At 39.2% G+C, this 15,774-nt stretch overlaps 1 protein-coding gene across 1 annotated transcript in view; it reads left to right on the top strand.

Moving 5' to 3' along the window:
• Positions 1-416: 416 nt before the first annotated feature.
• The window catches only part of SEMA3A (semaphorin 3A), a 274,816-nt gene continuing 259,458 nt past the window's right edge, over positions 417-15,774 (top strand). Inside the window, exon 1 of the mRNA XM_073652330.1 lies at positions 417-552. Within this exon, the coding sequence (XP_073508431.1) occupies positions 441-552 (112 nt within the window). The 5' untranslated portion in view covers positions 417-440. The remainder of the gene's footprint in view (positions 553-15,774) is intronic.

The raw sequence follows: 15,774 nt of genomic DNA, 5'->3' as shown, positions 1-15,774 counted from the left end.
TGGGAGATCCTGTGTCATCTCTCTGCATGTGGACAGGAAAAGTCAGCAGCATTGCTCTCTGGGCTCCTTTCTGTGCATTCTCCTCTCGTTCAGCTCCCACACACTTACTGGAGCACAGGATTAGTTTCTTCCACCAGATCTCCTATGAAACAAATGGATCTTTAAGCTCCAGCACTGCAGCACTGCTTCATTTCTGCTCTCCACACAACAGTTGTGCCTCATTATCCAGTGCCTGCTGCCTTATTATTCCTCCAGACCTCTGAAGTTTCCAATCTTTATGCCTGCTCCTCAAGGAAAGATGAGGGGGTTTCTTCTACCTAGACTGCTGCAATGAGACTGACCTAAGTCACCTGTTCTCCTGAGTTGTAAGACCCCCCTTCTACTCAACCAAGACTGCAGCAGGGGCACCAAGGGATCTACAGACCTGACTGCTCCTCAGCATGGGCTCTTTTACTGGGATTGCATTTCTTTTCTTGGGAGTATCAATAACAACAAGGGTGAACTGTCAGAATGTCAAAAATAACGTACCAAGGGTGAAATTGTCCTACAGAGGTAAGCCAATTCCTTTATTGTATCACTTAAGTGCTGAGCTAGTTTCTATGTGTTCACACGTGTCTGAATAAGGTCCTTCATGAAATAATGGGCACTGATGCCTCTGTTACATGGAATCTGCGGAAAGAGGACATCTGATGACCCTACATATACAGTATATGTTACTGTAAGCTCGGAGCTGGGGCTTTGTGTGATTTGGTGAGATTACAGAATTAATGCATTGCAGTTTGATATTTGGGGCTTGTTCTAGTGTGTACAGTGCTTTACTTAATTTCTTTGGTAAATAGGGCTTAAGGTATAGTTTAAAAAAAAAAAAAAAAAAAAAAAAATCCATGAACTCACTTGAGATTTCTCACATAAAGACTAAAACAATGTGAAATCTGGAAAGAATAAAAGTCGCTTGTGGTAATATATGCCGGTGTTTTAAAGGTGAACATGCCATAACTGAAATTGGAGTGATACCGCAGCCTTGAGAGAGGAAACATTTACTGGTTTGCTTTCTAGCACACAATGGAACATAGGAACCTAGAAGGGTCATTAAATGAAAAATATGGAGAGGGAGAGAGAGAGCTGGAGGGGAAGGGGAGACACAGAAATGTAGGATCCTGCTTGTGATTCATTCTTCTAAAGAAGGCAGAGTTGAGTCTATTATATAATCCAAATCCTATGCTGGAGGAAATGTTTTATTGTGGTATCAGCATGCTTTCTTCGGCATAGGAAGATATGACACAAGTGTGAAAAACACATCTGTGATACCAGAATGCTGTTTTCACACTTCACGCCAGAGAACTAACTGACTGTAGATGTTACAAATCACCCATTGTACATAATCCGTTCTCTTCTGCGTGTGTATGGATTTGTTATTTAGTTACATTTCATTTTTATTATTTTTTATATTGACGTAATATATTAGTAAATTATACAGTGCTTCATAATGATACAGTGACACATTCAACCTAAACAGGTGAAGTAGGAAGGAGATCTCCTCTTCTGTGGAGGTTCCAATCAAAAGTTGATCTAAAAGCTTTAGAATTATTTACCGCCATAAAAATCCGAAAAAAAAAAAAAAAAAAGTGAATTATCCAAAGTTATATACTTGTCTCTCTGCACATTCCCAATGTGTTAACAAGGGCAGCCAGCAATAAAACTGTCACATATAATGAGATGAACCTTAATTGCATGGACTCCTTGAAGTCTAATTTTCTGCATACACTTTTCACTCCCCCATCAATAAAACAGTCCGAGACTGAAAATAGGTAGGAAAGCAATAAAATGGTATGCAATAAAATTCCACTTGAGGATGAGCTTGCCATAATAGACAGTAAATGAGTAGGCTGAACTGCCTTGTGTGAAGTCAGGATTCCTGTTACTTATTATAAGCCAGGCTGAAGGCAAATTCTATTATATACCTCCTACAATTAGTTTAGGGCCCTACTTATTGAGCTCTTAGGGTTTTTTTTTTTAAGTCTGCAAATGGAGAAGACTCACGCGGAGTAAAAGAATACACTTTGTCCTTGTTTTCCTTTTGTTATTCTTTTGCATTGTCCATTGGCTTTTCTATCCACACGTAGAAATGTTTTGTTGAAGTAAAAGCCATGTTGCCACTTGTAGGTATTTTGCTGGAGGAATAATAGGAATTTTTGGCTTTTTTTTTTTTTTTTTTTTACCCCTAAACTAATTAGATGTCAAACAAATTTGAAATGTGTAAAACACTTGTTCTAAAACCATTTCCAGAGTGATTCATGAAGGGTTAAATCCCTGCCAGACCTAATTTCCTATGGTCACTAGTTTTCAAAGGTCCATGGCAGCTCTGTCATTTCTCAGGCTGCCAAATACATGTCTGAGTGGTAAAAGTTAACATGCACGCTTCGTTTTACTGAGGTGACTGAAATGAAAGGGGACCATCAGCAAATCTTGTGAGTTAGACATTAACCATATGTTTACTTTATAACGTTGCAAAATGCTCTTCTATATGGAAGACATGACACACAACTCCGCACGTGAGCGAAATGGAATATTGGCTTATTTTCAACAAGAGCTTGGTCTTTCCATTTGGACATGCAAATGTGGGCAGATAGTAAATTTTCACTTCCAATGACAGTTTTAGTTTAGTCTTTCAATTTCTAAAGACCTTTTGACTATAGAATAGCTCTATTTTCTCCCTATAAAGATTCCATCCTGTAAGGAGACAGGACTGAATGAGGGACTTATTTATTACATCTTTATTTAACAGGTTTTTTTTCTGAACCAATGGCATGCATTATAATATTGAGGCAAGATATCAGACTGGATTTTCTTATCCAGAATTTTCTGATTTAGCTGATCAGCTCTTTAACAACTTTCTGAAATTATTGAACTGATCAGAGGTAAAACATTCAGAACTACTTTGTAACCCTAATTTTACTGTAAATAATGATTCAATTTCTGTTCTTTTGTGAGCGATTGAGTACCATCAATAATAGGTATAAACACTTTACCAACATTGGTTCAAATACGAGGTTACATCACTTTCACTGTAAAGCAACGTTCACACATTCAGTATTTGTTCAGTATTTTACCTGTAAGCCCAAACCAGGAGTGGAACAAGTCTAATAAACACTTCTCCACTTCTGTATTTATCACCCACTCCTGGTTTTAGTTTACAAATACTGATATAAAATACTGACCACATACTGAACGTGTGAACGTGGCCTTAATACTTGTACTGGTATAATTACAATATTTTGGTGCATATTTGTCCAGAACTCATTGTCAAATATACACTTGATATAATTTCAATGAAATGTTACACTGTACCTGAGCACAATAACGTCGTATAACACTACTACTAGATAACTGTTTCGTTGTTAATAAAAACAATAACTACACACAATATACTTTAATGAAGAATTTTGTAAAGAAAATTGTATATGTATGTGTGTGTGTGTATATATATATATATATATATATATATATATATATATATAATACGTGTGTGTGTGTGTTATGTTATCTGTCACTGCATTGAGTTATACAACAAGGGTCACTTTCAGAGTGTTGGAATGTCTCCGAAGGATGGCTAACATTATATTTCTACATTCTTTGTAGATAGTAGTATATATTTCATTAAATAATATAACATTTAAAGTGCAATAAATAAAAGGATATTTTTTATTCACAAAAATATTCAGATTTTCTTTTCTCACTTTCACTAATACCGCTAATGAAACCATAGGCACGGAGTTGAAGTTTAAAGGGATTTTGCAGGACTCTGATACTCAGTAGTCAGTTTAGTCTTGGGGCTGCTGCTCTCCAGTGAGTACCACATCCCTACTTTTGTTTTCGAGTGCAGTGGTTGTACTTTGTATTGCAGCTTATTCTCATTTACCCTACTGGGATTGAGCAAAAATGAGCTGTAATACCAGGTTCAGCCACTAAATAATATGCAGAGCTCTGTCTGGTAAAAGAATGAAGAAGGGGATGTGGGGTTTACTGTAGATGTTCGGATATCAGAAGGTAGGCCCCCGCCGTTCAGATGTTGATTTCTTAACTTAAAAATAGGCGATCAATGCAAAAAGTCCCAGAAAATAACTTTTGAAAAGTTTTGTAATGTCTTTCATCTAGTGGAACAAAATAGGATGGGGTATAATTTTATTCTATTTACTAATTTGCTCATTTTGCTCTGTTTTTTTTTCCGTTACCTACTCTCTCTAGCCAGGGACTATAGTGTCTGGTGATCTGCTGCCAATAAACCATCAAGTATATTCAGCTTTGTTTTAAAGGAAACCTGTTACCATGAAAATGCTGTCTAAGCTGCAGGCACCATGTTATAGAGGAGGAGAAGCTGAGTAGATTGATTTATAGTTAGTGAGAAAAGATTCTGTATAACACCTATGCTTTAATCATTTTATTCTTCTGCTCTTTCTGTGTTTTTTGGTCCAGTGGGCGGTCCTATCAGTGACTGTCAGTTTTGTTTGTATAAGTGTGCATATAGAGAGAGCTGTCAATCACTGATAATACCACCCACTGGACCTTTAAATCTCAGAGCAGAGGAATAAAGTGTTATTATAACACAAGTTATACTGATTATTTTTCTTTAAAGCTATATATACAGTACAGACCAAAAGTTTGGACACACCTTCTCATTTAAAGATTTTTCTGTATTTTCATGACTTTGAAAATTGTACCTTCACACCGAAGGCATCAAAACTATGAATTAACACATGTGGAATTATATACTTAACAAAAAAGTGTGAAACAACTGAAAATATGTCTTATGTTCTAGGTTCTTCAAAGTAGCCACCTTTTGCTTTGATGACTGCTTTGCACACTCTTGGCATTCTCTTGATGAGCTTCAAGAGGTAGTCACCAGAAATGGATTTCACTTCACAGGTGTGCCCTGTCAGGTTTAATAAGTGGGATTTCTTGCCTTATAAATGGGGTTGGGACCATCAGTTGTGTTGTGCAGAAGTCAGGTGGATACACAGCTGATAGTCCTACTGAATAGACTGTTATAATTTGTGTTATGGCAAGAAAAAAGCAGCTAAGAAAAAAGAGTGGCCATCATTACTTTAAGAAATGAAGGTTAGTCAGTCCGAAAAAATGGGCAAACTTTGAATGTGTCCACAAGTGCAGTTGCAAAAACCATCAAGAGCTACAAAGAAACTGGCTCACATGAGGACCGGCCCAGGAAAGGAAGACCAAGAGTCACCTCTGCTTCTGAGAATAAGTTTATCCGAGTCACCAGCCTCAGTATTGCAGGTTAACAGCAGCTCAGATTAGAAACCAGGTCAATGCCACACAGAGTTCTAGCAGCAGACACATCTCTACAACAACTGTTAAGAGGAGACTTTGTGCAGCAGGCCTTCATGGTAAAATAGCTGCTAGGAAACCACTAAGGACAGGCAACAAGCATAAGAGACTTGTTTGGGCTAAAGAACACAAGGAATGGACATTAGACCAGTGGAAATCTGTGCCTTGGTCTGATGAGTCCAAATTTGAGATCTTTGGTTCCAACCACCGTGTCTTTGTACGACGCAGAAAAGATGAACGGATGGACTCTACATGCCTGGTTCCCACCGTGAAGCATGGAGGAGGAGGTGTGATGGTGTGGGGGCGCTTTGCTGGTGACACTGTTGGGGATTTATTCAAAATTGAAGGCATACTGAACCAGCATGGCTACCACAGCATCTTGCAGCGGCATGCTATTCCTATTTAGTTGGACCATCATTTATTTTTCAACAGGACAATGACCCCAAACACACCTCCAGGCTTTATAAGGGCTATTTGACCAAGAAGGAGAGTGATGGGGTGCTACGCCAGATGACCTTGCCTGCACATTCACCAGACCTGAACCCAATCGAGATGGTTTGGGGTGAGCTGGACCGCAGAGTGAAGGCAAAAGGGCCAACAAGTGCTAAGCATCTCTGGGAACTCCTTCAAGATTGTTGGAAGACCATTTTCGGTGACTACCTCTTGAAGCTCATCAAGAGAATGCCAAGAGTGTGCAAAGCAGTCATCAAAGCAAAAGGTGGCTACTTTGAAGAACCTAGAATATAAGACATATTTTCAGTTGTTTCACACTTTTTTGTTAAGTATATAATTCCACATGTGTTAATTCATAGTTTTGATGCCTTCAGTGTGAATGTATAATTTTCATAGTCATGAAAATACAGAAAAATCTTTAAATGAGAAGGTGTGTCCAAACTTTTGGTCTGTACTGTACATATATAGCATATGTCAAACTGCTCAGCACCCGTTGCTTTATCACATGATGCCTGCAGGTTAGGATGCACAGTGACAGGTTCTCTTTAAGTTTGCATCCCTGACCAATAGGGAGAAAACTAAAAGCGCAGTAAAGATAGGCATATACTATAGTGCTGCAAAAAGCACAAAATCTTGGGCAATAATGAATTGCCTCCCCCACCCATACTGGCATTACCAATAGTGCAGTAAAAGCTGTATACAATGGCATAGCTAAAGGGAGAGGAGAGGTAGCAGTCACTTCTGTGTTCTACTACTATGTAACAAGACACTAATTCTATAAAGGATACATAATAGGAGGAAGCCCTAATAAAGATTTTGTAGCAAGGCCTGCGGATACTTTGGTTATGATATCACAGCACCTGGGGTACTTTGACATGAAGGTTTTTCTTGGCTACTGTGTATGCATCGGATCACACAGGTGATTAGAAATCATGGAGTCCTATAGCAGAAGTTTTAATTGGGCCCCTCACTTCCTTAAAAAAAAACAGGGTCACAGAAGAGCCTACCTCACAACTTTGCAGCAAATACAAAGCAATTTTTGCCATATTGAAGCCGCTTTGTATTCCCACTCACTAAGATAACCCTTTCATGGTCCCCATAAAGTATGTTGCTAACAAAAATGCCCCCCAAACACAATAGGATATCCCAACACTAAATTCCTTCCACACAGTATGAATAACCTCATACAACCCTCAACACTGTATAATTCCCTGCAAACAGTATAATGGCCCCCACAAAGTATGCATTGATTTAAAAAAAAAAAATACTTGCCTCTCCCCGTTCCCCCACTGCTCCAGTCTCTGCAGCATGTGGTTTGAAGCTGTGCCCAACCTGGGTGATGTCGGGACATTATTGCACCTGTTGTGCTGAGACATCAGAGCTCAAATGCACAAGGAGTATGATGGAGGAGGGTGCTCACTGCTCCCTTTTCCATCATTGCTTTCAACTGTATCTGCATCCAGAAGCCCTATAGTGGCCACGTTGTCTGTCACTATTAGCGTTACTCCACTGGGACCGAACATGGACAGCTTGAAGGCCAATTGTAGCACTGTGTGCTAGTGCACATGGACAATTTCTACAGAGATCTCAGATCTGTGATGAAAATTATGGAAAATCGCAGCGTGCGTTAATTTGGTCCTATTTACAAATTGGTCTACTGGATATCAATAATGTGACAGCTCCTGCACCTGGCCACTATGCAGACACGAAAATAATTGAGCCGAACAATATGGCAAAATTTTTTAACCATAATTGGTAATCAATAAATGTGGGTACTCCTAATATACATGCAACATACAGAAAAACGGAGTATAGTACTCGAAAAGAGGTCATAAACGATGACAAATTGAGTGTATCTAAAACATCAATTTTATTATAAATACATGGTAAAAAACAGAACAAAATGTTAAAAATAGCAGGTCAATGGAGGGGAATACACAAAATCAGAGCACTAACCCGTTAACTCCATGTGGACCTATCTATGAAGTTGTTGCATGATTCAAGTAATGCAGATAGCGAGCACATACATAGCTAAGTCTCAATGGACTTTAATTTAGCAAGTTCTATCCAAGTGAAACGCAAGAAAAGTGCCTATTCTCAAGTGATATGTATCAGCAGCAAACTTGAATAATGAATGTGAATAAGGTGAAAGCAGTAAGGGAAAGTCTGATGACTACCCATCTAACAACCTACAAAGCTCACCCATGTTTAAGATAGGAACCCGAAGCCCCGACCCGCGTTTCGCCTATGCTTCCTCAGGGGGCTGTCTTTTCGGGTAGTATACTCCATTTTTCTGTAGGTTATATGCAGACACGCATGCAGAGCAGCACATAGGGCAAGAGACATCTGTAATTTGTGGGCATGAAGATAAGCGTTCATCTGAACTTAGCCATAACTTTTCCCAAATTATTTCCACCCTTTATCCTACGTTGGTGATCATGCCTTGATAATAATGTTTTTGCTCTTTTGTGAAGACTCAGATTAGCTCTGAGCTGATATGAATAGTTTGCCATTTGTGTGATTGTATATACAGTTTAGGATTGGAGAAATGAAAGATTATTAAGCAAGGCATTCTTCGCAGATAGTTTCACGGTCTTGTTTGAGCAATTTTACTTTCTTGCCATTTACATTATTTTCTGCACATTTGCAAATATAAATCATTGTCCAATATATTTACTAAATGCAACATTTTCTATGTTTTTTTAAAAACCGCGTTATCTCACTCCAGTACAGAATAATTCTTTTCAATACCAAGTCTGGACGTTAAGCTAGAGAATATGAAACCAACATGGAGTAACATGAAACTGCATTTCTTATGCCTGCTTTTTCAGGCCTTTATCTCTGATCCTTTAAGAGCTGGGGGACTAAACATGGAATTCCTTTATCAGCAGCTACTTTTCTTGCCACTTGACATACATGAGGTGAAATGAAGGTACTGTTACTTCATTTTGCCCCTGGTTGTGTTCATCTTTGTTCATCAGCTGATATCTTTCTTTCCAAAGTGGCATAAAACTTTAGATCCTTAAACCAAGTATGTAAGGTCATGAAAATTTTCATTTTACAATCTCCCATTACCAGCGTGACACCTGAGACCTATGAATTCTTTTAGGAGTGTGACGTTAATCATGGAGCACTGTAAGCTACATTGTTACATATGCATTGTAATGAAAACACATGAATCAAATGTTTAAAATGGTATTCCCATCTAAGACATTTATAGCATACCCACAGGATATGCCATTATCGACTGATAAATAGTGTAGAGCGAGCGTGCTCGGTTAACCCTTTAAACTAGCACGCTCGGGTTCTCGCCGAGTAGTTTCAGCGTGCTCGGCATCTATGATTGATCCGCTGCAGCTGCATGTCTTGTGGCTGTTAGACAGCTGTGACACATGCAGAGATTGCCTAACGAACAGGAAATCCCTCCATGTGTCATAGCTGTCTAACAGCCGCGACGCATGCAGCTGCGGCGGCTCAAACATAGATGGAGAGCACCCGAACATGCTCGTTTAAAGGGTTAAATGAGCATGCTTGCTCAACACTACTGATAAGCTCTTACCAAGCTGGTTTCAGAACCTTCAGAGAAATTAATGGAGTTTTACATGCGCTACCAACAATAAAAGATTGGGGTCTACATGTGGGAACCGCGCCTTGCAGACATTTACAGCATATCTCCTGACTGCCATATGTGTCTGAAAGAGGAATACCACTTTTAGTAGGGACAGATTTAAAATTTCAACTACTGTTAACGGTTTAGCATTTTAATATCCATTTTAGTATATTTGGAGTAGTATTTTTTTGGAAATATTCTAAGCAACCATTTTTATACAAAGTGTTTTCACTATAGAAATTCCATAGGAGAGCAATCATACAGGACTTGACCTTGTGATAAGATGTACTCCTTTCTTTTTTTAATTTCCAAGAATAATTACATAGCACATAAAAATGGAATGTGAGTTGTAAGTCATGGTGCAGAGAGCCAGCTGTGAGAGAAGACGTACTGAAAATCCAGAATGTGAGCAGTTTATCCCGATTTACAAAGTGGTCTCTTCTTTGCCAAATTATTACCCATTCCTTGCATTTACTATCAAATGCCATAGCAAATTATTAATTTGCTTTGTTCATCCATTGTGTTTTAGGACTTGTTCACACAAGCGTATAATACAGATGTATGCTATCTGAGTAAGGGCCGAACAGCATACTGACCAATATAAGTCACTAAGGCTGTTCTGGTGACAATTTTTTTTCACACCACCCTAGTGTCCGTATGAAAAAAAAATCACAACATGCAGTTCACAGTTCTCTTCCATAATTCAGATGAAACTTGTCCATTCAAATTTGAGTACAAAAAAAAATTGGATCCCTTACAGATTGTTACTGATGTCAAACAGATGTAAAATACAACTGATACACACATGAAATTGGTGCAATTTCTGGATGAAAATTGTATGATTTTTTCGTATGCTCATCTGACCCCCAGCCTTAAGTTTATTTTTTTCCTATTATATAACATGTCTAATATTATGTAAGCTTCCCTTATGCAGCGAAAACAACCTTGACCTGTTGAGGCATGGATTACAAACCATCTATAATGGCCTCCAAATTTCTACAGGATACCAAGTCAACCACTTGATCTGTGTTCTGATTTTTCAAACCATTTATGATCAATTTTGGTGTGGTAGGAGTATCATTTTGCTAAAGATTAGGCAATATTGTTCCTGAGAAAGCATGCTCTTTGTCTGCTACAATGTTTAGGTAGATGGCATGTGTGAATGCCAGGACCGACCAAATGTTTTCCAGTAGAACTGTGTCCAGTGCATCACACTACATAACTAGTTTGCCTTCATTCCCAGTAAAGAAATGCCCAAATACCTACCTTCCACATGCTGTAATAAAAAACTTGACTCATTAGTCCATGTTAGCTTCTTTTATTGCTTCATAATCCATTTTTGATGCTCACATGTCCATTGCACACCTATTTGGTTGTAATCAGTGGTTAACATGGGTACTCTGATCTTTCTGTGGCTGCACAGTTCTGGGTTGCACAAGCTTTGATGCATTATACAGGCTGGCACCTTTTTTTTTCTTAGCAAATATTTTTTTTTTCAGAATTTTATGCTATAGTAACTCCTTTGTGGTGTTGAAGTGGAGCGTGAAGACTAGCCCATCAGATCTTTAACTTGAACCTTGGGCACCCTTGACCTTGGTGCTTGTTCATTGATTGTCTTTCCTTGGACCACTTTGGAAAGTAGTAAGCATTACATACCTCCTACACACCACAAAACCTGCCATTTTGGAAATTCTCTAAACTAGTAGTATAGCCTTCACAACTTTATATACATATAAATGTAATTTGGATTTTTCTTACTTTGGAAGAAGATCCAAAGATTTAAAACATTCTCACAGCTTTTCTAAACAATGAACCTGTTATGGGGGTGGATGAGACCGAAGTTGAAGTAAAGCCACTAGAATTAATAACTTCTCAAAGAATAAACATATCTGAAAGATTCCACCGCTAGTGCACTGTGACTATGTTACCATGGAGATTAATTGGGAAGAACGGAGTAGTTAAATAAATACATGTAACTTGTCTCTGCATCTAGCTAAAGCACGTAAGACACATCAACAGTTTTCACTTCAGTGCATTTAAAACCTGATTTAACAGCACCGTTAAAAAACAACACTTAAGAAAATATACTGTTATTAGACATCTTCCTTGACTAAGTGATATTTTCATGTTCTAGCCTGGAAGAATGAACATTACTTCTCAAATTCTCTCTAAAGTTTTGCTGATTTGATTAACTGTTTAAAAGAGAATATATGTCATATTGATGGCTTGGTGGTTAGTAATCTTGCTTTGCAACATTGGATCCTGGGTTTTAAACCCAGGTGGGTGCCTCCCACGACAATGCATTCAAAAAGTTTGTATGCTCTCTCCTTCTTTGAGTAGTTTTCCTCCATTATGTTCCGGTTTCCTCCACAATCCAAGGACCTGCTAGTCGGCAATTTAGATTGTGAGTCCCATGGTGGACAGTGATGATGATGATGATAATTGTAAAGCGCTGCAGAATATAATGGCGCTACATAACCAAAGCATAATAATTAAAGACGAGCAAACATATTCAGTGGAATTAAATTCTACTCGAATAGTACAAAAATCCACAGCTGTCAAAATGCAGATTTTTTATTTTGTAATTCGCTTTCATGCAAATTCAGCAAAAAATGTTTATGCTTACCTTATCGCTCACCTCTCCAACTCTTCTGGTGATGGGTCACAGGAAACGTCAAGCATCATGGTTTAGTGAATGCGCATGCTTGTGCATTAAATGTCTGGGGTCTCATAAGAGCTAGAACTCCCAGCCTAGCGTCAAGAACTTAGGTGATAAGAAAATGACCGTACATGGGTCGATGAAGAGCAGGGGGGCTGGAGAAGTGAGTGGTAAGGTGAGTATAAGTATTTTTTATTTCCTGCATCTGACGTTTATTATGCTCTGGTGTCTGGAGATACCCCAGAGCATCCTATGAGACATTCAATTAGTAGAGAATAACTTGGCTGTGAATCGAATTTTCATGGATAAATATAATATGAAAAAGGTTGATTTAACAAATTACTTTATTCTTTTTGAATATTTGGATAGATATGTCTATGTAAGTTTCTCACAATAGAAATTAAACTTTGCATAGATGACTTGTAAATCATGTAATTTCTCACTTTATTTTCTGTATCATGCTTGCATCAATTGCGAAATCAGAAAGCAAGAAAATATATGTATAAACTGCACAATCGTTCTGTGAAACACTTGTTCTGTGAGACATTTTAATGTTTTAGTGTGTTGAAATGTAAAAAGGGGTTGTCCTAGCCATGGCAGGTCATTAAATTAAGATTGGTGCTGGTCTGACACCCCCACCAATTTACTGAAATGTGCTCCATTTGAGGCCAGATATAAGCAATGTATGGGGTGGAACATAGTAGTCCTTTACATTGTTTAGTGGCCACTGCTGCAGAATTATCTTTTCCTTTCACTTGTTACTGTAAATCCTGTACAACAATTTTAAAGGGAACCTGTCATGTAAAATAATGCTATAAACCTGCAGATATGAGGCTAATCTGCAGGTTAATGGCATTCTGACAGTGTGGCCACCGCACTGAGAACTTTATTCTCCCCCTCAGTATTCGGCTTCTAGTCATAGGGGTGGCACCGGCACAGTTTCAGTTACCGCTCTCTGTATATAGAGAGTTACAGCTGTAACCGCTCCCCCTGCACTCACTAACTGCTGGCTCCAATGCTGAGCCTTCTGTCAGTCAGTGCCAGGGTCGCAGTTACAGCTGCCGCCCCCTATACACTGAGCAGTGACTGAAACGTGCCAGTGTCACCCCTATGACTGGAAGCCGAATACTGCGGGGGAGAATAAAGTTAATTTCCTCCCAGCAGCAGGGCGCTCAGTGGGGACACCACACGGTGTCAGATCGTAATTAACCTGCAGATTAACCCCATATCTGCAGGATAATCACGTCATTTTACATGACTGGTTCACTTAAATATTTCCACAGTCTTAATGAAACCCTACCTACAGGTTATGTCTTTTTATATTGTAACATCTGCCAAATATCCTGATTAAAACTTAGAGGTTGTACAATACTTTTTTCATTGATGACCTAACCCAAGGTCTGATAAACACTAATGCACTAAACACTAAAGCAAAAACACTAGTGCACGCGCCCATCATCTCCTGCCTTGACTACTGCAACCTCCTGCTCTGTGGCCTCCCTTCCAACACACTTGCACCCCTCCAATCCATCCTAAACTCTGCTGCCCGACTAATCCACCTGTCCCCCGGCTATTCCCTGGCCTCTCCTCTCTGTCAATCTCTTCACTGGCTCCCCATTGCTCAGAGACTCCAGTTCAAAACCCTAACCATGACATACAAAGCCATTCACAACCTATTTCTTCCATATATCTCTGACCTAGTCTCCTGTTACATACCTGCACGCAACCTCCGATCCTCACAAGATCTCCTTCTCTACTCCCCTCTTATCTCCTCCTCCCACAATCGCATATAAGATTTCTCCCATGCTTCCCCCCTACTCTGGATCTCTCTACTCCTACACGTCAGACTCTCGCCTACCGTGGAAACCTTCAAAAGGAGCCTGAAGACCCACCTCTTCCGACAAGCCTACAACCTGCAGTAACCACTGATCCACCATATCGCTACACGACCAGCTCTACCCTCACCTACTGTATCCTCACCCATCCCTTGTAGATTGTGAGCCCTCGCGGGCAGGGTCCTCGCTCCTCCTGTACCAGTCGCTGTCACATTGTGTTCAAGATTATTGTAATTGTTCTTGTATGTATACCCCTTTTTCACATGTAAAGTGCCATGGAATAAATGGCGCTACAATAATAAATAATAATAATAATAGGTCTGGGTTTGACACCGGCACCCCCCAGATCAGCTGTTCTTAGTGTCAACAGCGGTGGCCACTGGCCGGAACTGCTTGATTGTGGAGCAGCTGCGTCTTCTGATAGTGGCGACAGCAGGGTACTACATATCCACCTTCTATTGATTTGAACAGGAGGCGGATATGTAGTACCCTGCCGCGGCCACTATCAGAACACGGACCAGCTCCGTAATTGAGCTGTTCCAGCCGGCAGCCGCCGACACCGAGAACGGCTGATCAGCAGGGGTGCCGGATGTTGGACCCTGACCGATTAGATATTGATGATGAGATATCCCGAGGATAGGTCATCACTGAAAAAGTATTAGACAACCTCTTTAATTAATGAACAAAATCACATTGACAATGAACAACATTGCAAAATAGTTTATTGAAGAATTCATAAAAAATTCAAAGAAGTCCTATATCATTCTACCAAGGAGCCTTGACACCATAGCTATAGGAGACTTGCCCATGGGATTGTGTGTACAGAGTTGCATACAATTTTGTGAAATTGATTATGCATCATAAAATGTGTCTAGATGGTTGTATTTTTTTTTTTTTAGGTAGACAAATAGACATCCCAATATATGGCATCTTATATATTTTGTCCTCTCCCCTTTTTAGTTGTTCCATTACCTATATACATATTTCTAGCCTACCTCTCTGCTTTTATCAAAACTTCAGTTTTGCTCAGTGGCATTCCTTTACCGTTTGTCTTGTTCTTTATCTTTGCTGCAGTTCTAATAATAAAAAAATCTCTCAAACTCATAGTCTTGACCCATCCAGATGTCTTTCAGCTTGACGTATACCTACATATTATATCTGTTAAAGAAATCATCTCATTTTTCAGTAGCATTTGTTTTTCTAACCCTTAAATTCACCTCAGGCAGTTAAAGGAAGAAGCAGTCAGTTTCCTTCAGGATTTTCTCGAAACTGAATGTCATGTCTCCTGTCACCATTTGACAGAGCATGTGAGTGACGTCTTTCCATTATTTGAGTGTATGTATCCTAATGAAAGGGATTAGCAGCAGAGATAAAATCAGATGTAGATTTCTCTTGTCTGCCTCTCCGTGCCTCATTGTGGCTTTTATTGTAATATTTTAAGCACGGGCTTGTAGTGGAAAGGGACAGTTTGATGCTAACATTTACTATAAGGTTTTTAAAGCGATGAAGTGTCCAAAAACTGTAGTTGAATTATGCTGATAGAGTTCTTTAAAACATTCCACTAGCATAATGTTTTGATCTGTATCATTCCATTATGCCACATTATGAGTGGTGACAGAAAAATGTGAAACCTTTCATCTTAGGAATGAGGAAAAGACAATATGTCATGCTTGGAAGCCTTATTGCTTAAGTGAAAATATAAATATGCTGCCAAGATATAGCCCTGACGTGTATGTGCCTTTGTGGAGTTCTTGGAGGGAGCTAAGTATGCTGCACTGCAGAGGACACTTGCAGATGTCATAAAAATGTGAAAAACCAAATAGATTGCACTGTAAAATGAATATGCTTCTCTGGGAATTATTCTATTCTGTATT

Source organism: Phyllobates terribilis, unplaced genomic scaffold (assembly GCF_046119375.1).
Source record: "Phyllobates terribilis strain yellow unplaced genomic scaffold, ASM4611937v1 Scaffold_11__3_contigs__length_659146591, whole genome shotgun sequence".
Lineage (NCBI taxonomy): Eukaryota > Metazoa > Chordata > Amphibia > Anura > Dendrobatidae > Phyllobates > Phyllobates terribilis.
This window is presented reverse-complemented; position numbering and strand designations above follow the sequence as displayed.